General features: G+C 39.8%; 3 protein-coding genes and 1 long non-coding RNA gene across 11 annotated transcripts; 2 read left to right on the top strand and 2 right to left on the bottom strand.

Annotated features, from left to right (window-relative positions):
- Positions 1 to 308: 308 nt before the first annotated feature.
- On the bottom strand, positions 309 to 5123 carry hsc70 (heat shock cognate 70). Its single transcript, XM_046399377.1, has 9 exons — positions 4970 to 5123; positions 3472 to 3676; positions 3092 to 3297; positions 2708 to 2860; positions 2079 to 2634; positions 1772 to 1974; positions 1455 to 1653; positions 1058 to 1290; positions 309 to 886 (listed from the first exon to the last, which is right to left on the bottom strand). The coding sequence occupies exons 2-9, from the start codon at positions 3674 to 3676 to the stop codon at positions 692 to 694; spliced, it is 1950 nt and encodes a 649-aa protein (XP_046255333.1). The 5' UTR covers positions 4970 to 5123; the 3' UTR covers positions 309 to 691.
- Positions 5124 to 5563: 440 nt separating this feature from the next.
- Positions 5564 to 18370, bottom strand: si:dkey-238d18.4 (TBC1 domain family member 15). 7 transcript variants are annotated; one of them, XM_046399398.1, is made up of 11 exons: positions 18238 to 18369; positions 11234 to 11491; positions 9587 to 9772; positions 9376 to 9494; positions 8784 to 8887; positions 7700 to 7767; positions 7420 to 7566; positions 6854 to 6944; positions 6616 to 6764; positions 6362 to 6513; positions 5564 to 6275 (listed from the first exon to the last, which is right to left on the bottom strand). In XM_046399398.1, the coding sequence occupies exons 2-11, from the start codon at positions 11442 to 11444 to the stop codon at positions 6093 to 6095; spliced, it is 1410 nt and encodes a 469-aa protein (XP_046255354.1). In that variant the 5' UTR covers positions 11445 to 11491; positions 18238 to 18369; the 3' UTR covers positions 5564 to 6092. The 7 variants fall into 7 exon arrangements, with proteins under 7 accessions (XP_046255354.1, XP_046255355.1, XP_046255358.1 ...); XM_046399399.1 differs by lacking the exon at positions 18238 to 18369 and adding an exon at positions 12495 to 12609; XM_046399402.1 differs by lacking the exon at positions 11234 to 11491 and having other exon boundaries at positions 18238 to 18370.
- On the top strand, positions 13637 to 17791 carry LOC124064726 (sialoadhesin-like). Of its 2 annotated transcripts, none has more exons than XM_046399414.1 (9): positions 13637 to 13752; positions 13894 to 13954; positions 14081 to 14455; positions 14665 to 14691; positions 14813 to 14854; positions 14969 to 15077; positions 15419 to 15493; positions 15759 to 15837; positions 16397 to 17791. In XM_046399414.1, exons 2-9 carry the CDS (start codon positions 13894 to 13896, stop codon positions 16469 to 16471), a joined length of 843 nt encoding a protein of 280 aa, XP_046255370.1. In that variant the 5' UTR covers positions 13637 to 13752; the 3' UTR covers positions 16472 to 17791. The 2 variants fall into 2 exon arrangements, with proteins under 2 accessions (XP_046255370.1, XP_046255371.1); XM_046399415.1 differs by having other exon boundaries at positions 13695 to 13752; positions 14272 to 14455.
- On the top strand, positions 18345 to 18831 carry LOC124064738. The gene is made up of 2 exons (XR_006844309.1): positions 18345 to 18486; positions 18569 to 18831. It is a non-coding gene; the product is annotated as an uncharacterized LOC124064738 (long non-coding RNA).
- The last annotated feature ends 2957 nt before the right edge of the window (positions 18832 to 21788 follow it).

Genomic DNA, 21788 nt, shown 5'->3' with positions numbered 1-21788 from the left:
TGTGCACACAGGTTATGCTTACATTCTTGTTTCACACCTCACACTTCACACATCAAGAAGCTGCAAATGATCTAGATCAACAGGTTATTTGCAAAACAATTTTTTTTCTGGTTTTGTTTTAACCTCATTTTTCCTGTATGTAATATTAGCTAAAGTACAGGAAAGAGATATCAATCAAAACCTGTTCTGTTCACAGGAACAAGTTTATCTACAGATTTCATCCGCTGCAGGTTGAGTGCACATCCATATGCATTAATTAATATACTGTTCATGAATTATTCAGAAATATATATCACAAAAATACACAGTTCATTTTGCAAATAAGAATCTCCATTTATTGGTTTATTGTTGTGAAATCACAGATAGAAAGAGGTAACTTTAATTCTTCATGCAGTTTATCGTTGGAAAGATAAATAAGAACAGGAAACAGACTGATAATGTCTTATGTGACTGAATATTGTAACTGTGTGCAAGTGTCAGATTTTTTTAGTTAGATTTGCTAAATATTGGAATCTTAAGTATCTTAATCTTAAGAATCTTAAGAATCTTAATCTTGAGTTAACATTACAGAAGGAATTTTAATCAAAATAAGACTTTGATCTTAAGTGTTGGATGTGTCTTCTAGGTAAGTAAGTAGCTTTAAAACATTGAGTATATGTTGGGATTTGAGATAAACTGTCAGCAAGAGTGTTTAGTCGACCTCCTCAATAGTTGGGCCAGAGGAGGAGCCACCTCCAGCTCCACCAGGAAAACCACCAGGCATCCCTCCGGGCATCCCTCCAGGCATCCCTCCAGGCATACCCCCCTGGTACAGCTTGGAGATGATGGGGTTGCACACCTTCTCTAGTTCCTTCTGCTGGTGATCATACTCATCCTTCTCTGCTGTCTGGGTAACAGAGAAAACAAAGAAGTTATTTTGACAGAGGGGGGAAATTGCTTTACATGTGAACATGTAAATGCAACTCTCAGTGGTCTAACCTCTTTCCCTTAAGAGCGCGAGTCAAAGAAGAACCTGTGTCTTTTACCACCACTCATAGTTAAATTTGAGGATTTTTACCTGGTTCCTGTCCAGCCAGGCAATGACTTCATTGCACTTGTCTACAATGGTCTTTTTGTCCTCAGGGCTGATCTTGTCTTGGAGCTTCTCATCCTCCACAGTGCTCTTCATGTTGAAAGCCAGAGACTCAAGGGAGTTCTTTGCTGTGACCTTGTCTCTTTGGACCTCGTCCTCAGCCCTGAACTGCTCTGCCTCCTGCACCATTCTCTCAATGTCCTCTTTGCTCAGCCGCCCTATTGGAGGATAAAATACAAAGCTCTGTACCTACTACACAATAAGTATCAATTTATTCTCTCTATTTTACAGCATTCTTTCATGTCCTGCGTTCACTAAACTTTTCGGCTATGTTAGCTTTTTAAAGCTCCTGATTTAAGAAATATTTAATGTGGTCTACTACCTTTGTCATTGGTGATGGTGATCTTGTTCTCTTTTCCAGTGCTTTTGTCCACTGCAGATACATTGAGAATACCATTGGCATCAATGTCAAAGGTCACCTCAATCTGAGGGACACCTCTGGGAGCAGGTGGAATACCGGTCAACTCAAATTTGCCCAGGATATTATTGTCCTTGGTCATGGCTCTCTCGCCTTCATAAACCTGAAAACAATTAAGATCAGATTCTGATGCACTCATAATGAGTTTCAGGAATAACTGCAATACGAAAGGGCTACGGGGAGTTAACTGCTATATGTATGGAACTTTACGGTTGATGTACCTGAATAAGCACACCAGGTTGGTTGTCTGAATAGGTGGTAAAGGTCTGGGTTTGTTTGGTAGGAATGGTGGTGTTCCTCTTGATAAGGACTGTCATTACTCCTCCAGCAGTCTCAATTCCCAGGGACAAGGGCGTGACATCCAGTAGGAGCAGGTCCTGCACATTCTCAGACTTATCACCAGCCAAGATGGCTGCCTGCACGGCTGTGCAGAGTTTCCAAACGGTAAAATTAAAATGATGACAAGATATTTTGTATACTATTGTATACTAAAGTAGTAATATGATCAGAAAATGAATAGATACCCACCTGCACCATAGGCCACAGCCTCATCAGGGTTGATGCTCTTGTTGAGGTCACGGCCATTGAAGAAATCCTGCAGCAGCTTTTGAATCTTGGGGATACGTGTGGAACCACCCACCAGTACAATGTCATGAATCTGGGACTTGTCCATCTTGGCATCCCTCAGGGCTTTCTCCACAGGCTCGAGGGTTCCACGGAATAGGTCTGCATTGAGCTCCTCAAAACGGGCCCTGGTAATGGAAGTGTAGAAATCTACTCCTTCGTAGAGTGAATCAATCTCAATACTGGCTTGGGTACTGCTGGAAAGGGTGCGCTTGGCACGCTCGCAGGCTGTGCGCAAGCGACGCACAGCACGCTTGTTGTTGTTGATTTCCTTCTTGAACTTGCGCTTGAACTCAGCAATGAAGTGGTTAACCATGCGGTTGTCAAAGTCTTCACCACCCAAGTGAGTGTCACCAGCTGTCGCCTTGACCTCAAAGATGCCATCCTCAATAGTCAAGATTGACACATCAAAAGTACCACCTCCAAGGTCAAAGATAAGAACATTACGTTCGCCACCAACCTAAAATGAATGATAAGAATTACTAATGTGAACATAAACTCTGGTTAAGGTTTGCATTTCATTTGTCAGTAACCTTTTTGTCCAGGCCATAAGCAATGGCTGCAGCTGTGGGCTCATTGATGATGCGCAGCACATTAAGCCCAGAAATGGTTCCAGCATCTTTGGTGGCTTGACGCTGGGAGTCATTGAAGTAAGCAGGAACTGTAATAACTGCATTGTTCACAGGCTACAAAGACAGAAAGACCTCTAGTCAATAAACCATAAATAACATTTGTGTATTCCAATTATTTTCTTTTTCACAATATGTCCTATTGTGGCAAATATAAAACTCACTTACAATGTTTTTGGAGTCAGAAGAAAGTGCTTGCTATGATTCTGACAATTGCACCTCGTCATTGTCATCCTTACTACCCTTAATACCCTCTATCATTTCGAGCATAGTGTTATTGTCATCTACCTTGCCAAGATAAGCTTCTGAGATCTCTTTCATCTTGGTGAGGACCATCGAGGAAATCTCTTCAGGGTAGAAGGTCTTGCACTCCCCCTTGTATTCAACTTCCATCTTGGGTTTGGATGAGTCATTCACAACCTTGAAAGGCCAGTGCTTCATGTCTGACTGCACCACAGGATCATCAAACTTACGACCAATCAGACGCTTGGCATCTGAAGGAGATTGAGAAGAGAAACAGTAAAGCATGTACAGAGTTAAATAAATAAATATCCTTTATTTATATCCTTTATCTAGTTTTCTTCTTAAAAAATATTTATCAACACAGTAAGGAAAACAAGAATTATAATTTTGGATCACTGTTTTTCAGCTTGTGTTGCTGTCCTCACCAAATACAGTGTTGGCTGGGTTCATGGCCACCTGGTTCTTGGCAGCATCACCAATCAGTCTCTCAGTGTCTGTGAAGGCCACATAGCTGGGCGTGGTCCTATTTCCTTGGTCATTGGCAATGATCTCCACTTTGCCATGTTGGAAGATGCCCACACAGGAATATGTGGTGCCCAGATCAATTCCTACTGCTGGTCCTTTAGACATCTTAGATGAAAGATAAAAGAAAAGTGTTAGTAATTGTGGCATTACTATTTTGGGCAATAATCCTGGCTTTGAGAATGATTTCTTTTGTGGATGTGTTCATCATCACTAAATGAAGGAATTATATTCATTCTGATGTGTCAGCATGCACACTAAGTATGCCCATGTGTACCTACTATATGTGTATCTACAGAGGCTCAACTAGTGGTAGAGTGGCATCTATGGAGTGGTGGTCTAAAACCCCTCCTGACACTTGACACCAAATGTGGACTATGTCACACTACTCTTTAAATCCCTCTCCACACTACTTGCCTTTCCACTCCTCCCCGGTCATGCAACTGAAATGTGATGTCCTGATCCTGGAACAGTGTGTCTATTTTCCGACAGCTGGCTCCAAATAGTTTACAGTTACTATAAAAAGCATGTGAGTATCTACATGGCAATGAATGGAAGGTGGCTAACAAATAAGAGACCATTTATGAGTGAACAGTAAGCAAGACTTGTGTGATTCATATTAAAAAGAAGGCACACAGAGAAAACTAGAGTGCGAATGAAGTTAAAAATATATTTGATTAGTGACGCGAACTCAACAAAAGCCTCTTGTTGCATGGGGCTGTGATCTGACAAAATCAACTAACTGAGGCAGGAAATTTTTGCAAGGCAGAGAATGTCTGAAACTATACAGTTAAATATTACACCAAATAACTGAGTACAAAACTGCCTTGACCATCAAGGATTTTTAGAAAATACTTTTTGCCTGATGAGTCAGAGTATGTTCCAACTACTGTCTCCAACTACTACTTCTGAGTACTTGTTGTGTAACGAACAGTGGAAAAATGCTGACACCATACTGTTGCATCACTGTCTGTGTTACACCCATAAAGGAAATTTAATATATGTGGTTAAAAAAACAAACAAACATGCGGTAACAGCACAGTGAACTTGACAGTGTTCTATACATACATAGAAGAGGATTGTATTTGATCCTGTTGTGGTCATACTTCATATAGTATGTGCAAATCAGTAGTTTCTTCTAAAAGAGGCAAGACCACATCCTACTGGTGCTGTTGTAATGTGAAAACACATTAAAATCTTCCCAAATCTCATTTAATGGACAGTCACTGAACAGTGTGATTTTTCATAGGGATTCTGCCTCAGCTTGTCATGCCATTGTTTGACAGAAACCATGCAAGCCACACTGATTTGGGAATGCCTCTCACATTTGGCAGTTAAAGCAGCAAGCAAGACAGACTATGAAGCGAGGCTGAGTGCAATGCTTCTTATAGAAGGGGTTACCTTGCGCTGTCAGATGTTCAAGACTGGAGAGTTTACTGAGTTCTGAGCGCCGCTTTGTTTTTGCCAAGCACACAACACTCCTCTCCAGCACTCCCTTCCCTCTCCTGGCAGGTGGACTAAGAGGGCGAGTGTCTGTGCTCCCGAGTGTATATAGAGCAGGGAGAGCACATCAGGGTGTCAGGTGACTCCACCAAGGAAGGTTCTAGGCCCATGCTTCTGCTCCCTGAATGGATTTCCTTGAAAGAAAGTTCTGTTAACATCCACTGCCAGTACACAGCATTACAGATGAACTTTTTTTTTTTTAAAAAAAAAAACCTTTTTACTTTTGGGGGTGCAGAATACCTGTATTTAGGCAAAACCATTGGCTTTGTTTTTAGGTGAGTGTTTGTGTGTAGAACCTTATTCTTTCGGATTCCTACATTTGAAATGTCTCACTTTTTATATTCAAGTTAATCTGTTACCAGCAGACGCTTTTTAGCAAAATGAAAGGTATTTCATTTAAAGCATGAACAAAATTTAAAAGCTATCAAAGTCAGTGTTGACTTCCTCTATGTAAAATAGATGAGCATGAATACTGCTACTGGCAACACCATATGGTAAACAATATTCATTTGTTTTATTGAGGTATCACTTTTCAGGTTATTTAAATTATATACGTGTTGTTATGGTGATATCTGTTGCACAGTTGTGCAGGTTTCCTTCCCCTTACTACACAGTTCCTCTGCTAGCACATGTGCAAACCCCCCCCCAAAAAACAATTTCCGTTAAATAGGCCTCTCTGATCCACAAGACAGCACTGCAGTTTGTTAGACACTATCTGCTGCAACACACCACATACACGTACACATTAACACGTACCTGGCAGTTGAATATTGCATAACAAATCTTTTAAGCTTGTCTGAGGTACTTTGTCAAACCAGTGTGAATTAAATACAGTTGCTGCTGGTCAACTTTCATACAATAAATACAGTACATTCAGAATCAACAGCAGTAACTTAATTAAGCTTAATGTAAACAGCCATCAGTACAACAGTGTTTCCTTCAGAAACACAAGCTAAGATAAAGAATATGTCCTGTGAAAAGTCCAGTATACACCTTAATAAGAGTCTTTGACGGCAGGTATTTAAAAAGTAGCTATCACTTTAAAACAAGTAAACTGCGAAGTTGGTAAAGAAAATCCCCTTCTTTGCTCTTGTGGACTCTGCAGTGCCAGTTCATGTAGTCCCAAGCACAGCGCTTGCAATAGTTGTACAAATGGAGCTCTGCTTTCTTCAATGTGCTGTTCAAATCCAGTGTTCCCTGAAGCCTGCACAAAAAAGCAAAGATTTAACTAACATTCATTAATAAATACACAAACACTTATTTTGTGATGAGATTTCAATGTCATTGCACCCAGACAAACCTGCTCGCAAACTGGATGAGTTGTACGTCATCTTGGCATTGCAGAAGAGACTCTCTGTTCTCTAACAGGATGGCTGCACAGATGAAGAGCTCAAATGTGAAGTCAGTGTTGATGGCCTGCAGCTCTGACTCTGAACTGTCCTCTGCAAACATTGCAATGCAAAGACATATCACTTTAGTAAAGTCACACATTTAACAGAAGTAACTATCCCTCCACATTCAGATTTACTTAGGCTGGATTTTACCTGTGCTGCATTGCCGTGCCAGCCTTTCCTGATAACGGGCTCTGTCTACTTGTTGGGAGATAAGCTCCAGGTGGTCACAACTCAGGATCTCGAACAAGCGCAATGCGTCGCTGTGTTCAAACTCCCTCTGGAAACCCAGCAGCAGCCACCTTAGAGGGGGGACAAATAAAATGTGTGTGTGATATAAACCCATATTCATATATAGAGAATAAAAATGCAGACTGTACCAAAGATCTACCTGTGGCAGAAGGTGAAGCTCTCCATGCTATCTGTGACCAAGTGAGCATAAAGCTGAGGGTCCAGTTCCTTCAGCAGGGCTGCCTCCAACTCTAAAAGACATGGAACACAACTCTTTCAATATGCAGCAAAACCTAAATTAATTTATGGATTGTGCTATTGCAGTGCAATCTGTAGTAGTACAGTTTAATTTCTAATAAGTTCGGGGACTGGTTTTTATCTCTTTTGGGCCCAGTCTTATGTGATTTTATCCATATTTTACACATGATTTTATCTAAATGTTTCACCTCGCAACAAACTGAGCATTTTTGAATGATCTAATCACTCCAACACACAGCATGAGAAAACTACCAACAATTCAGTGTATGAAGTTGCAGTCAATGGAATTATACCATTTCAATGTCCTTGTCTTACCACTAGAGGTCCCAAATGTTTTTCTTTATTTTTTGCAATGATATTTAGGAACAAATCTCATGTGACAACATGTATATCTAGAAAACACAGCATTTATAAAATTGTAAACAAAAAAGTAATGAATAAGGTTGCATTTCTTTTTGGTCATCCCACCTATTTTTCTGTGCAACCCATCAGCCCTAAAGTCCTTGGAGAATTTCTCCATGTAGAATGAGAAACTCCAGAAAGTGTCGACCTCAGAGTCGAGAACCTCGAGGAACCGGCTGCACAGGTCATTCATTCCTTGGGCATAACTGACCTCTGGATCAAGTGGTACATAAACAAACAAACAAACAAACAATGAGTGTCTTTGATGGCACGCAAAACTGCCTCTAGTGCTTTCTGATGTAGTCAGTGTCAGTAAACCTGAGGTCGCTTCATTCTTGTTGCTTACCTGGATGAAAAGCAGCGTAAGTGATGAGGATGTCTCTCAGCACCAATAAATTGCCTGAACCTTCACCCCTGCAGACACACAAAATTGTTAGTATGACATTAAGAAAGCAGAAGTAGTTTAACCTCAGCAGAAACTTGCGTGACATTCAGTTTGAACACAGAATTAGTTAATGGAAAATTTAAATGAATGGCTTCTATTTTTAAATATACTTAGAGTAGGTATATCTGTGGAGATTCTCATCCAGGTCATATTCACTCAAAGAGTTAAAGCAAGGCGTCTGGACTTGTGAAGATCTGACTGAACCAGAACTGGTGAAGCTGCTTGGATGAGCATTGAAATATCTTCAAGTCAAATCGTCACAAGTCCAGACGTCTTGCTTTAACTCTTTGAGCTTAGAGTAGGTAGTAGTTAGAAGTAGTTATGATAGTTATTTATTTTTATATGTATTTTGTTTTTCCAATACTATAGCAACATACTTGCATTTAGGAGAGGCAGTCTGACTGGTTTATGGAGCCCTGAGGCGCAGGGGACAAATTATCTCAGTAGCTCCAATTCAGTTTTGTAGTTTTTTCCTCTAGTGTTTATATAAATTCAGAGAACATATATTTTATATTTTTTTTTTCCCTAAATAACTCATAGTTCACTACACTTTTTTAATAAACTTTGAATAAATTAATAAGTCTTTCTGTTAGAAAGGTAGGTAGGTAGAACATGACAATACAATGTAAACAGCAGGACCTGAAAGATTTTAAAACAGAAATGAACTTTAACAAATTAAGACATTTTGAAGTTTTACTTTATCCAGGACCAAACAGTGCGTGCGACCTGCTTAACCAAACAAAGTTCATGCTGTGCAGCGATATGGCAGGATCATTTATGAAATAACTGTGTTAGAGTTAATAACAATAAATGAAACCTGACTTACTACAGTCTATGCCTTCTTGAAATTCTTTTACGGTCAACTGAAGTATGCAGAAAGTGAACGATCCCTTTGAGCTGCTTGAACTAAATGTCTCGACCTTTACTCCCACAGACTTCATGTTAAGGGTCAGCAATCAAATTCCATACACGATTGGACACTTACTGGTAATAGCTCAAGTCTCTGTTAGTTCTTGGTACGTCCTTGTCAATGATACGTATGGCTTCCCGCAGCTCCCCCTGGTCAAATGTGACACGCTCAAACAATATCTGTTGTCAGGAAGGAAATGTGGAGACAAATATGTGACCACTATCGATTGGGAAATCAGTGTTAACCACGAAAGTGGGTTCTATATACTGATAATGTAATGAAAATGTGAATAATAGTGCACAGGCTGTGTCAGTATTTTGCTGAAAGTATCATTCTGTTAGATTTATATGAGAAGAACCACTATTGCACAAACCTGTCAGTTATTCTTAAGTGCACAGTCTCTTCAGACAGAAGAGCTAAACTGTACAAAGAGGAGTAAATATACAATCAACAGTTTATTTAACTTAGTTAGATCCTGCTGTGTAATTTCCCTAAACATACGTCACTCATGCCACATTAAATCGTTGAATCTTTCTCTTCTACCAAACAAAGTCAAAGAAATTTTAAAGCCCAAAATGTATTAAATAGAAGATCGGACGTGCAAATAATACAAAAGATCACTTTGAAATATATGCATTAGAATTAACATAAACCCAATTCATCTAACCTGTGCCTGAAGCTCCAAGAAAGCCAGTCTGTCCCTGACCTGCTCTGACTGGTCCTGGGTCCGTTGCTGGGCCTGTGCCTGCCTCTGGTCAAAATACCTGACTGCTGCCACCAACTCAGCTGAAATGGAGATCATAAGGTCACAGAGAGTGAAAGCAGTGAAATACGACTTTCTTCATTGTGACAGAGTTAGCGCATGTTTGGACTTTTACCATCAGTGCCATTGAGGTGCATTTGCACAGCAGAAGGAAGAAACTGCTGCCACTTCCTTTTCATGACCTGGTAACGTACAGCCAACTGCTCCTGCAGCAGAGAGCGCTCTAAAGCTGTTGAGCCACACGGGTACATCCCAAACAGGAAACGCCACACCAGGCCACGCTCAGAGGGACACACACCACCTGGACAGGGATTGAAAATCTTTGGTCATTTTCAATGACTATCCAGTGTTCTCAATCCAAGAGGTCATTTCAGCTGTTATCACTCATACAAACCAACACCAGACCAAAACAAACACTGCTCCAAAATTATATGAACTTTACCCTGCTTTCAGCAGAGTTTGAGACAAGGATTTGAGATCTTATGTAATGTTTTGCTCTGCAGGTTCTTTAATCTTGGGTTTCTACGTTTGAAGCGAAGGAATGTGCATAAAGGTCAGAAGGCCACCGGCAAGGAGGCTGAGTTTCCACATTCCAGCTCACTGATGGTAGATTTAATGTGATATTTTTCACCAAATCTTCTGTGTAGGTTGTCCTGTGTCTGATGCTATGCTGACACCTTCAGGATTTTCACAGAAGCAGAAAAAGCCAATCACTGTGCCAAAATAAAGACCACTTGAATAAAAACTGCCATTAGTTGATGTTTGATCACATTTGTGTACTGGAGATACCTCTTCACCTCTTAAACACCATTCCACATGTATCTTCATTTCTTTCTTCTTCATTGAATCTTTTTGTTTGTCTGTTGAATACCATGTGATTACATTCTCTTACATACCCTCTCTCCCTCTGTGTAAATGCTATCTGTTATTTTATCACAATAGTCACGCTGGAGTTCTTTGCCTAGGGGGTGGGGGGGTGGGGGTGGAGGTCCAATCATGTGCAACAAAATGATAGATTTTAGAGAATGGTTTGACTGTACCTCATGTCCTGAAGCAAAGCATCACTTGACTTCCTCTTGATCTGAGCAGTCGTGATTTATATATATATATATATATATATATGTATATATACACGCACTTAACTATCCAGATTTTACAAAAATTCATTAGCTATATGAAGTATGAAGTACCTTTGTTTAATTAGATAAAACTGATCAATTAAGACAACATTTCCAACAACAAAAGATCACAGTCTAGTCACAATCAGATCTTTCTGATCCTTTCAGCCCTTTATGTTTTATTCAGATTCAGACAAATGTTAAACCTCACCAACACAGTGTTAAGTCTGAGAAAGCATGTACAATACACTGATATAAAATCAACTGCTCAGTAGGCTGTGTTGCATGCCAGGCAGCGCTGTACGCCTACCCCCTAACTGTATTAACTGTGAAATATACAAATAATCTGTCCAATATGAATTCAATGGATTAGCAAAGATTTTATTTCTAAATATGCATTATGGGATTATTTCAGATTTCTGCTTGGCCCTCTGTGACCCTCGCAATCATTAGTTTCTGAGTGAGTCAAACTGAGTCACTGACAAGACTGTATTGTATGCACAGCAGTTGGGATGATAATGCACGTCATAATGATGTTACGCTTTTAAAGGAAAATCATTTGAACCTTCCAGCAGTCCTATTGGGTGCAGCTACACAGCATGCCATTAGTGATATCTGCATAGAGTTATCATTTAATGTTCTACCGTTTTTAAAAATATGCATCCTCAGCCTGGACTCGTCGACCCTGCCCTCGGCGTCCATGACTCCAGGTAAGGTGAGGCGTGCGGCGGACAGAGCCGGAGAGCTGAGCGCCGCCACTCTGCTGTGGAAGGGGACATCTGACTGGTGACTGTCCCCTGAGCTCGTCTCTTCTCCCACTGCCTGCCGCACACTCCGCATATTCGAATCATCCATCAGTGTCTGCAGTATGACACCACCTGAAGAGGAGCTTCTCCGACGCGCTGCAACCCCACAACCCCACACACCATACTGTCATTATTTTACAGGCGTCCGGTTCGGTAGCGTCCCATCTCCTTGTGCGAGCTGGAGCTGAAGGCAGTCAGCACTGATTCCTTCCAACAGTGTTCGATCACTCAAGATCACAAAACTTTCTTGAAAGGTTTCAGAAAAACACTCCCTGCCCCCCTGACTCTCATTCAGCCCTCTGGGAGTCATATGACTGCACCTTGAGATCTGAGTTTGGCCCACATTCCAGGTGGAGTCCAGAGTCGGACTTTAGTGCCGAAGTTCACTTTAGATTTTTACATGTCTCACGCCATCTAGTGGTTCTTATCTGGCAACCACCAAAAGTGTCACAGAGCGGTTTGCACATCAGTTGCAGTGATTGTTAAGGTTGTGCCCTAAAACAAATCCAGCTCACTTTGTTCCACATTATTTTGAACGAATATTTTCATTTAATTTATTATTTTATCGTTTACGGTCTGATTATTTTTAGGTGGAAATGAAGTGGAATAAAATGTATAGAGCACAAACTAGGGGTCATCAGGACCCTCCAACACAGGGCACTCAACATCCCCACAATGCCCACTGGTAAAGAGAAACCACATCAAGACAGCACTTAAAACCTGTGGTTATCCAAACTGGGCCTTCATGAACAGAAAGAGGACAACAGAGAAGGACAACTGGAGGAAGAACATCACTATTCCATACATTGCAGGAGTATCACAGAACCCTAAGGACAAAACTCCCAGGCACAAACTAGATATTGTCATATATGCAGTGCAGTACAGTGAGGAATGCGCTGACTTATACATTGGGGAAACCAAACAACCACTCCAAAGACGTATGGCACAACACGGGAGAGCCAACCCCTCCGCACAGGACTCAGCAGTCCACTTGCACCTCAAAGCCAAGGAACACTCCTTTGAAGATGACAAGGTTCATATTCTAGCCAGGGAAGACAGATGGTTTGAGAGAGGAGTAAAAGAAGCCATTTTTGTTAACCTGGAAGAGCCTTCACTGAACAGAGGAGATGGGCTCCGCCACAACCTGTCCCCTACTTACAGGGTCCTCCTGGCATCTCTGGCCAGGAGATTCACAGTCCAGTGTCATTCAAATGACCCTTTTTACCATAACGACTCAGGTGGCCACAACAACCCAGTTAACGATAGTGCAGGAGGGTAAACTGCCCTTAACGACCCTTGACACCTCTCCCAGGTGATGTAACGACCCACTTCAGGGATGAGCCTATAGGCACACACCCCTTTTGTTTTGGCATTCAATTCCCACAGAGGTTAAATACTCTGTACTCCCCACCAAAATTTAGAACAGAAGAAGCTTCTTGGAGGAGAGGTGAAATGTCTTCAAGAACCCTAGCAAGTCAAGATGCCCTAAGAATTTACTACACAGTAAAATATATAGTAAGAATAAAGAACATATAAGTAACTGAATAGACCAAGTAAAGGAAAGTGACATATCTTGTCATTGGAGGGAACTCACTCCAATGAAATTTGTTCTCTGCATTTAACCCACCCAAGTGACGTGCACACACACACAGCAAACCCGGGGCAGTGGGCGACCACGTGCAGCGCCCGGGGAGCAGTGGGGGTTAGGTACCTTGCTCAAGGGTACCTCAGCCATGGACACCAGGACGGGGAATCGAACCAGCGATCCACCGGTTACGGGTCCGACGCCCTAACCGCTGATCCACGACTGCCCCCATTCAGATGCCAAGTAGTTCATGGCTCACCACATCCAAATAATAAATGTAATGTAAAATAAATATAAATGTAAAATGTCTAATAATACCATAAATCTATGAGCATAAATATGAAAAATAACAAATGTAACAACAAATAAATAGTGGTAGAAGGTGTCACATTGCATGGACTGCAAAAACACTTTTTGTGATTGTGAAGCTAATATGAGGTTTTTGTCACAAATCAAGTAGCTATCCTTCTTGTATGTATGAAAATACATCCACTATTTGTATCTGTGTTAAGTTTTTATCTTCTGACCTACTGTTGGAACTGCAGCAGCGTTTGCCTTCAAGATTCTTAGTGCATGCTTGCATCATATTTGGTCTGAAGACTCAAAGAAGTCACACTGTGATCAGTGCTCACATTTCTGTTCACTTCCTTTTACAGTTCACCACAGTTAGGCAACGGGAAACACACCCAACAATTTCACAGCAATGTTAAGTTCTATGACATGTTGACAAAGCACAACAAAGCTCTACAACCTCTTCTAAGTCCCTCTCGCAGTGAGTATTTACTTTCAGCAATACAGACAGAACTTTGTACCAGATATGATCAATACAGCTGCAAAACTGAACCTACTCAAGATCTCTTAACTCACTTATAGGATACTGTCAGTTAAGCTCAGTATTTCTTTCTTTGATCAGATGAAGCTGCCGGGCCTCATTGACCTTAGTCTCTTATTGATCCTGGCCTCCAATTCAAAAGGTGAGTGACATATTGAGTTGATATGCTCACACTGAATATTATCTCATGATGTTACCATGATTAACTTTAATAAATGCAATAAATGCAAATTTAATAAATGCAAATCTGATCTGGTTTTGAACACAGGTAAAAATTGGAACATTTCTGTTGAAAGAAACATTAATGCAACACTGGGCTCAAATGTGGTCATACCATGCAGTTTTACCTATCCGCCTGAACACCGCACTGAAAATGTCCAAGTTTTCTGGAAAAAGCCTGAGAAAAGTAAAATTGACACAGAAGACAAAAATGACCAAAATGCATTCATTTTTCACAAGAACGATACATTTGTGCTTGAGAAGTACAAAGGAAAGACCAAGCTCATTGGAAATAAAGACAAAGGAAACTGTTCCCTCATGATCAAAGATATCCAGGAGAATGAACCGAATATCTATCTGAGAGTTATCGCAAAGGGTGACCGGTACAGTTTCAAAAAGGAATTTGTCTCCATCTCTGTGCTCGGTAAGAATTTCAGTAATTTTCAATAAAACATTATAAAGATGATTGCATATAATTATAATTTCAGGTTTGCGTGTGATTGGGCATACTTAGACTTAACTTTATTTACATACACACACACACACACACACACATATATATATATATATATAGAGAGAGAGAGAGAGAGAGAGAAAATAAATTAATTCTTCATGTTTCTACCACATGGCCAGGTGCTACACCAGTCACTCTAGGAACAGGTTTGAACATTAATTTTTTGTATTGTCATTAATTTACATTTATATCATTATTATTCACAAATAGATATAGCAAAGAAAGTATTGAAAATAGTGACAACTGCTTAACTATTTTTTTTCTTAGATATCAATGAAATCTCAACACCCACTTCTGAAACAACTCCAAGTAAGTTTAACATTTACACTGTTTTGCAGGACAAGCTAATATTAAATATGTCAAAATCTGTAATTCAGTTTATTTGAAAGATCGCTGCTTACAGCAATCCTAATTTTTTCACAGATAATACAAGGCAGCCTGAGACTTCATATGTGGCCATCATTGTATCAGTTGCTGTAGTTCTGGCCATCATTTTTATCATTGGCATTGTCTTTTTCATAAAACACAAAAGGTAACTTCACTATGAACTCCTTTGTAAATTGGATGTGGGGTTTTCAAGCAGCAAGCTCCACAACCCAAGTTCAGTTTCAGTTTCATAACTGACGCTTGCATCCTTTTGTAAACCATGCACAGGCATTTTTACGCCCCCCCTCCACTCATGTATGTGTTCTGTTTATTGTTATTTCACTTGCATAATGATGCATGTGCATAGTCTGACACATGTTTTCACATTCATCTACTGAAGTCAAAAGACTTTATGACAATGATTTTTTTTAATCACAACTAGCTAACTATGTGATGTGGAAAAGAAAAAAATACATGCAATTTCACAGAAGTAACCTACTTTTGCAGGTCAAAGTCTTTTATCAGGGAGAACTCTGGATATTACGCAAATTTTAGCAGACCATCATCAAACCAACTCAACAGGTTTGTTTTGCAAAATAGTAGTTAAATGAAATATCTTTTCCGTCACTGTGTATATATATGAGCAATAGAAGAAGTAAGAAAGTTAATATTGTGATAGCTCATCATTTTAAACTAGACACATGAACTTTGAACGTGTTTACGGATTGAGTCCAAAGGAAGCTGCTATTTCACCAGATGCATGCATCTGACTTGCAGACATAAAGAGCCGTTTCTGATCTCCTGTTTCTCAAATTAGAATCCAAACAGGTTTCTTTTGTCTTTTCAGAGAAGTATGTGGTAAAAAACAAGATGAGAAACTTCCTGAACCAAAGGTCATTGAAGACCCAATCTACATGAACACACAGGTACACTAACCCCACTCGGCTGCTAACTATGAGAAAATCTCACACACTTCTAGTGGGTCATAAGTAATGATTGATTCTTGAATCCATTCAATGATTTTTAGGAAAATCCTGTATGATATACCTTTGAAGGAGTTCTGGTTACATTCGGTGTTGCTCACAAAATACACTGCAAGGTTTAACAAGGCTGACAAATGCGCTTCCCCTGTAAGAAAACATTCGATAACTTGTTTTTTTTTCTTAAAGTTGAAATCTTGTATTGTTTACATTCAAGTTAACTAGCAAGAAGTCTTGTGGACTGCCTTAGTTCGTCCCTTGCATTGTCTTATGCTGCCGTGCATTGTCTTGTGTTAGTGTCACCTGCATATCAGTGAGACAGTGTATCAACAATGACAAGAATATGTGTAGCTTGAATGTACATGTGTGTACCGGTAATCATGGACATGAATGAGACCAAACAAAACAGGTACCCACCCATTAACAGAAAAACTGCTCCATAGTAATATTACAGCTCTAAAACTCCACAGGATACCTTTAATGTAACCCAACTTCTGTCTTTCAGGCCGGTCCAGGTCAGAGGGATCAAAGTATGGATCACACGGACAATATATATGCAAACGTGGATTATTCAAGTTAGGAGAAACATCTTACATCTCAAGTCCAGTCTATTTGGTTTTAATCTTAAACATTTATTCTGTTTTCACCATTGTTTTGCACGCATGAAGAAACTTCTTCTAAGCAGTTTTTTTTATCAGATAAAGACTAGATGTCATTGCAAAACAAAGAAGATCAGACTTGTAATTATTTACTGGCTCATGGGTGAAGAAATTGTTAGAGGCCAGGAATGGCTTAGTTCATAATATTTTTCTGAGACTTGTTTCTGTTACGTGATACCTCTTCCTTCACTGTGTAGAATTTTATAATTTTAAGCTTTTATAGTTCTGTTTTAGGTTTATGATCCCTGACTTTTGCAGCACTTCTTTTTTTCGTTTTTTCTTACTGTGTAAAATGTGACTTGTGCACCATATGCCAATTAAGGCAAATTCATGGTGTGGGAAAACCTACATGGCAATAAACCAATTTCTGATATTGAAGTAGTAGTTCCTGTAATGCAAGTTAGAGCCTAACTTGCAGGCGTCACATCATGTACACAAGTTTGCAGTATATTAAGTAGACAATTTGTTGTATTTAAAGGATAGGTTCAGATGTATCCCAGTCTGACTCTATACATTGATCACATGACTATACATACATTTGAATAATTGTTGGTTGGTCTAATAATTCCTTCAGGACACAACTTATCTTTTTCTGCTGTATAGTGAGACTACAATGGGGGCACCGACATGATATACAGGTGACCAGGGGTGGCACAGACCCCTCTGACAGACACAAACCTATCCTTTAAAACCAGTTTGTCTCACTTCACCCGGTGTGTTTGGAAATTATATTTGTGCACAACTCTGCACCTTATGATTTACGGTTATGTTTCAAGAAAAGTGGACCCAAAGTGCAAACACAGACACAAAGGATAAGGTGAACCGAAGAACTTTAATCACTAAAAAGAAACCAGAACAAACAAAGGGCATCTGAGAATCCAGGGCTAAAGGGCCTAAACAATGATCATCTAAATAACACAAGGAATAAAGAAAACTCTGGGAAAACAGATTCACTGAATGCAGTGGACACTGGAAACACAGAATGCTGACGACACAAGGGAGAAAGCGAACAGGATGTAGGCCACACAGAGAAATGCAGAATCCAAGCCAATACTAGGAACTCAGAGTAGCAAAGAACAATACTGAATACAGGCATTTCAGGAAACTCAGAGGAAACAAAGTGACTGCAGAGAACAAGGAGACACAAAGAGACACAGATCACAGGAAAGGCTTCTCACACAGTAAAACAGGAATTTTAAGACACCATGAAAATACAGCTGCTACAAGGACACAAGAAAACCGACAAGACACACAAGGAGAGACAAAAGACAGACAAAAGGGAACCTGGCACAGGTGAAAACAATCAGGGCGTGGCAAAGAATGAACAACGGGAGGAAAATTGACAAAGATGGGAAATGAAAAGGGGAGAAAAGCTACAAAATAAAACAGGAAACAAACTAAGGAAACTTCAAATTCTGACATTTACATCCAGTGGCAATGTTCAGTGAAAATGTGCCCTGTGCGTTATAAAGCAAAATTGAAAGTTGTTTGAATGTGCATGTCCCCTCAAACAGCTGCAGTGTAACTGAAACTTTCGCTAACCATGACAAAGTATCTTAATTAGCTACAATAACCGTATTTGAACCACAGTTTATTTGCCATCCCTCCCTTGCTTTACTGTGGAGTTTTGCTAAATTGTACCGTATCAGTGTTTTGTGGTTTTTTTGTGGGGGGCAGCTCAGCTTACCCGCCTCAGGGCATGCCAGTTTTCTCCTTGTCTTCTCCTGTTTTCCTCCTCACTATTGTGTTTTGGTTCGTCCCTTTCTATCTTGTCTATTTTTTTGTCTAGAGTTAGATGCAGACTCCTGCCTACCCTTCCCTCCTCTCCACCTGCATATCTGTGACTTATTACTCCAATCAACTCCACCTCCCACCTGCTGTATAACGAGACTGACATTTGGTCCATCCTTGCCTGATTGTTCAGTCATGTCCAGAGGTAACGCTCAGGCCGAGTACTCTTTGATGTTTGTTGCTCTTTTTCTTCATGCTTTGTTTGACACTTGCTTCTTTGTGCCCAGGTCCATACCCAGCTGTAACCTGGTTCATTGTGCCCAGCTCTTCCTTAGTTTTTGCCATCCTTGGATTCCTGATTTGCTCAGCTCCTGTCGTCTTTCCTCTGATTTCTTGCACTCCTGACCACGTCAGCCTCACCAGTAGCACCAGTGCCATTTTGGACTTTAATCTTTTGGACTGAAAGATCAGTGGATTGTTTGGTGAAATAGCTTTTGATTACCTTTGTTCTGAACACTGATTTTATATTAAAAGAACTTTGTTAATCCTGTTAATCCTTGAGTCCATGTGTGTGTGTGTTCTGCACTGTGTATCCAACTCTGCCTTAAACTGAAACTGAACAACCTTCTCTATGAGCTGATAAAAAAAAAACTAAAGTGAGCATAGCAACCAATAGGGATGATAGACCTATTAACACACAGTATAACACACACTGACATGACACAGGATTCCTCACCTGCTTTCCCTGGGGGTTGGTTTTTACTGATATATGCAGGACAAAACACCAAGCCTCTCAAACCTTTTAGCCTGCCAGTGTCACTGATGTATTGCACCACTGTGTGACATAGGAAATTATATCAAGCATTTAGCACGTCACTTTAGCAAGCTGTTCTGTTTTCTGCGGAATACTTTTTGTTCCTTCTGAAAGACCCGAGAGGGAGGGATGATAGTCTGTTACTCTTCACCTGACACATTTTATGTTTAGCAAAATCATACATGATGTTTCTACTAGTCTTGCTCAATATGTTTGTCAATTCACTTCCTGTGTCATGTATACTGGATTTTAAACTTCTGTTTTCTCCTCCTATCTGGTAAATCTTTACTTGTGACTAAAGGTTGTACTAAAAACATACGGTTCAAAGTAGATATCATTGCCTGTCCTTTGCTTTTCTTTTTGGAGCAATAACTATAACCCAATCAGCAATATAGCACTAGCGGCTAGCACCGCCCATATGTGCAAACCAGGGATTATGATTAAAGTCTACTTTAAAATGCCTAAGCTGTGCATTTAGTTATGTTTTAAATTTCAATTTTATGTTATGACAATGCAGTACATAAGGTCTGTTAGGTTTAGGCACCAAACATACTTAGTCAGGATTAGGAAAAGTTCATGTTTTGCCTTAAAATACCTGGTTTTGACACCTCAGATACAGCTGGAAAATCTCCTGTTGGTGAAACAAAGACCACTACAAAATGCACCCATGGCTGAAGTGAGCCCTTCCAGCTGGTCTCAGGGGTCTCTTGCTTGTCAGCTGACATTGCATTCTATTGCATTTACTCCCTATTTTCAGATTTGTATTTTGAATATTCTAGTTAGACAAAGAAAATAAAAGAATTTGAGAGTATCAGTTTTTGTGTTAATATGACTGAATGTGCTGAGCTTTGTTAATTAATCTTATGCCTACACACACTTGCCATTGTTATGGAAATTTCTCGTCTACCTGTAGTGAGTCAAGAAAAACCAAACAAGACCAGCAGGGTAGCATGCAACCAATATGTTTAATCTCTATAGAGAGGGGGCAACACACAGAGCCACACAGCAGTAAGCAGTTCAGAGTTGTGTCCCGCTGACCGAAGGCTTTACCCCATTTTATACTTTCTGATATGCCTCTGGCCCTTTGTTTGGAGCTTCGCATATCATTCCTCTACCAATGAAAAAACAATCGGGGTACAATAAAAGGCAGTGACCCATATCAAGTGACCTTATATCAAGTGTAAAAAAAGCATAACATTATCTCAAAATTCCATCACACCATGTACATGTGCCACTGCGCCTGATTGCTGGTCAGGTGTGTCAGTTTAAAGGAGTACAAACTTTGTATCGCTGTCCTGTAGCTGAGAGACTGTTGTTTCTGTAGGAGTCATTAAGTTTTGTGTTTGGTGTTTAAGAGTAATGTGGATGTTTATGTTATGTCTCAAGTTACTGGTTTTGGCCCCTAGATGGCAATGACATGCTTGTCTGCATAGGAAGTGGGAAGTCATGGCTCACAGGCAAGGTGGGGTTAAGTAAGGTGCCACAGGTGTGAATTTTTTGTTGGAAAGGAGAGCACATGGGAAAAGGACACACAGTTTTTACCGTGACAGTGATTCACAATGTTTTGGTTTTCCTTTGTTTTCATAATTGATTGCACTATCAGTCATCCTTATGAAGGATTATCCTTATTTTTGTCATCTGCCATACTCAACACCTTCAATAAATGGAAACGGATCTAATCAAAAGCAAGTTGTTTGGACCTTCTTTTGATTATTGCATTTTTGGACACGTGTTAAAACTCCCTTAAACCCATGCTGCAGGTGACTCATTTTTTGCTTTGATAGTCACCACAGTTTCCCTAGGGTTTGTTTATAATATTTTTATTTATTTACTTATTTTTTGTTTTGTTATGTTGGACAGGCTAAAAGAAATGCTTACCAATAGTCCATACTAGTAGTTCAAAAGAACAATACAGGTATATTACACTAACTTCAACTGATTTGTATCTCAGTCTCCTGAATGTTACCTGCAGGCTTACATAGATGACTTTTATTGACTAAATCTCTGTCTTTTTTCAGTTAACAATCTTAAAACTAGTCCCTTGCTGCAACCAAAATTTCAATATTACATTCAATGGCTATTAAGAACACTAAATATCCAATATCTTTTTTGTGATATTTTATGATATCATTTGACTGAACATCACATTCAAAGCATTCGAAATAACAATATGCGAGAACAGAATCTGCAAAAAAGACCTTTCCCCATCGTTCTTCTCCTCAAAAGGAAATGTGGTTAACTAATAAAAATAATATATAAAAACACTATCTTACACTGTGTAGACTAGATTGGCTATCGTTGGTAGACTTGAACGAGTGCAGTTTAATCTGCAGTGAGATAAATTGTACTTTCATGTGTGTTACTGGAACTGTGTGTTCTGTGGACTTTCCTTCTGTGTTTATTTGTCCATGAAAAACCTAACAAAGTTACTCTGTTATACAGAGGGCAATCAACAAGAAAGTGGTCACATGCTGCAACAACTGTTTCCTTTGCGCCTGCTGTAACTGAACGAAATCAAATCACACTGTGCGCTCAGTGCTTAGAAAAACATTTGATAACACAAATTTAATAAATAAGATAAGTATGTATACATATAGTAGTATATCAAGACACGCTGCACAAATGTCACATGCATTATAGGTGAAGGCATATTCATATTCAACAGAAATACTCTTCCTATTTTTTAATATACT

Source organism: Scatophagus argus, chromosome 9 (assembly GCF_020382885.2).
Source record: "Scatophagus argus isolate fScaArg1 chromosome 9, fScaArg1.pri, whole genome shotgun sequence".
Taxonomy (NCBI): Eukaryota; Metazoa; Chordata; class Actinopteri; family Scatophagidae; genus Scatophagus; species Scatophagus argus.
This window is presented reverse-complemented; position numbering and strand designations above follow the sequence as displayed.

Bases quoted from the DNA above. Each gene is read 5' to 3' on its own strand.
- hsc70 (XM_046399377.1), bottom strand. From the start codon at position 3,676: ATGTCTAAAGGACCAGCAGTAGGAATTGATCTGGGCACCACATATTCC. The intron at 3,298-3,471 runs GTGAGGACAGCA...AATCTCCTTCAG, and splicing joins CCCAGCCAACACTGTATTTG to ATGCCAAGCGTCTGATTGGT. The intron at 887-1,057 runs GTAAAAATCCTC...TCTGTTACCCAG, and splicing joins CCTGGCTGGACAGGAACCAG to ACAGCAGAGAAGGATGAGTA.
- si:dkey-238d18.4 (XM_046399398.1), bottom strand. From the start codon at position 11,444: ATGGATGATTCGAATATGCGGAGTGTGCGGCAGGCAGTGGGAGAAGAG. The intron at 9,773-11,233 runs GTAGAACATTAA...ATCCCTGTCCAG, and splicing joins GATGCATATTTTTAAAAACG to GTGGTGTGTGTCCCTCTGAG. The intron at 6,945-7,419 runs GTGGGATGACCA...CATGTCTTTTAG, and splicing joins TGGGTTGCACAGAAAAATAG to AGTTGGAGGCAGCCCTGCTG.
- LOC124064726 (XM_046399414.1), top strand. From the start codon at position 13,894: ATGAAGCTGCCGGGCCTCATTGACCTTAGTCTCTTATTGATCCTGGCC. The intron at 13,955-14,080 runs GTGAGTGACATA...TTTTGAACACAG, and splicing joins CCTGGCCTCCAATTCAAAAG to GTAAAAATTGGAACATTTCT. The intron at 15,838-16,396 runs GTACACTAACCC...TCTGTCTTTCAG, and splicing joins CAATCTACATGAACACACAG to GCCGGTCCAGGTCAGAGGGA.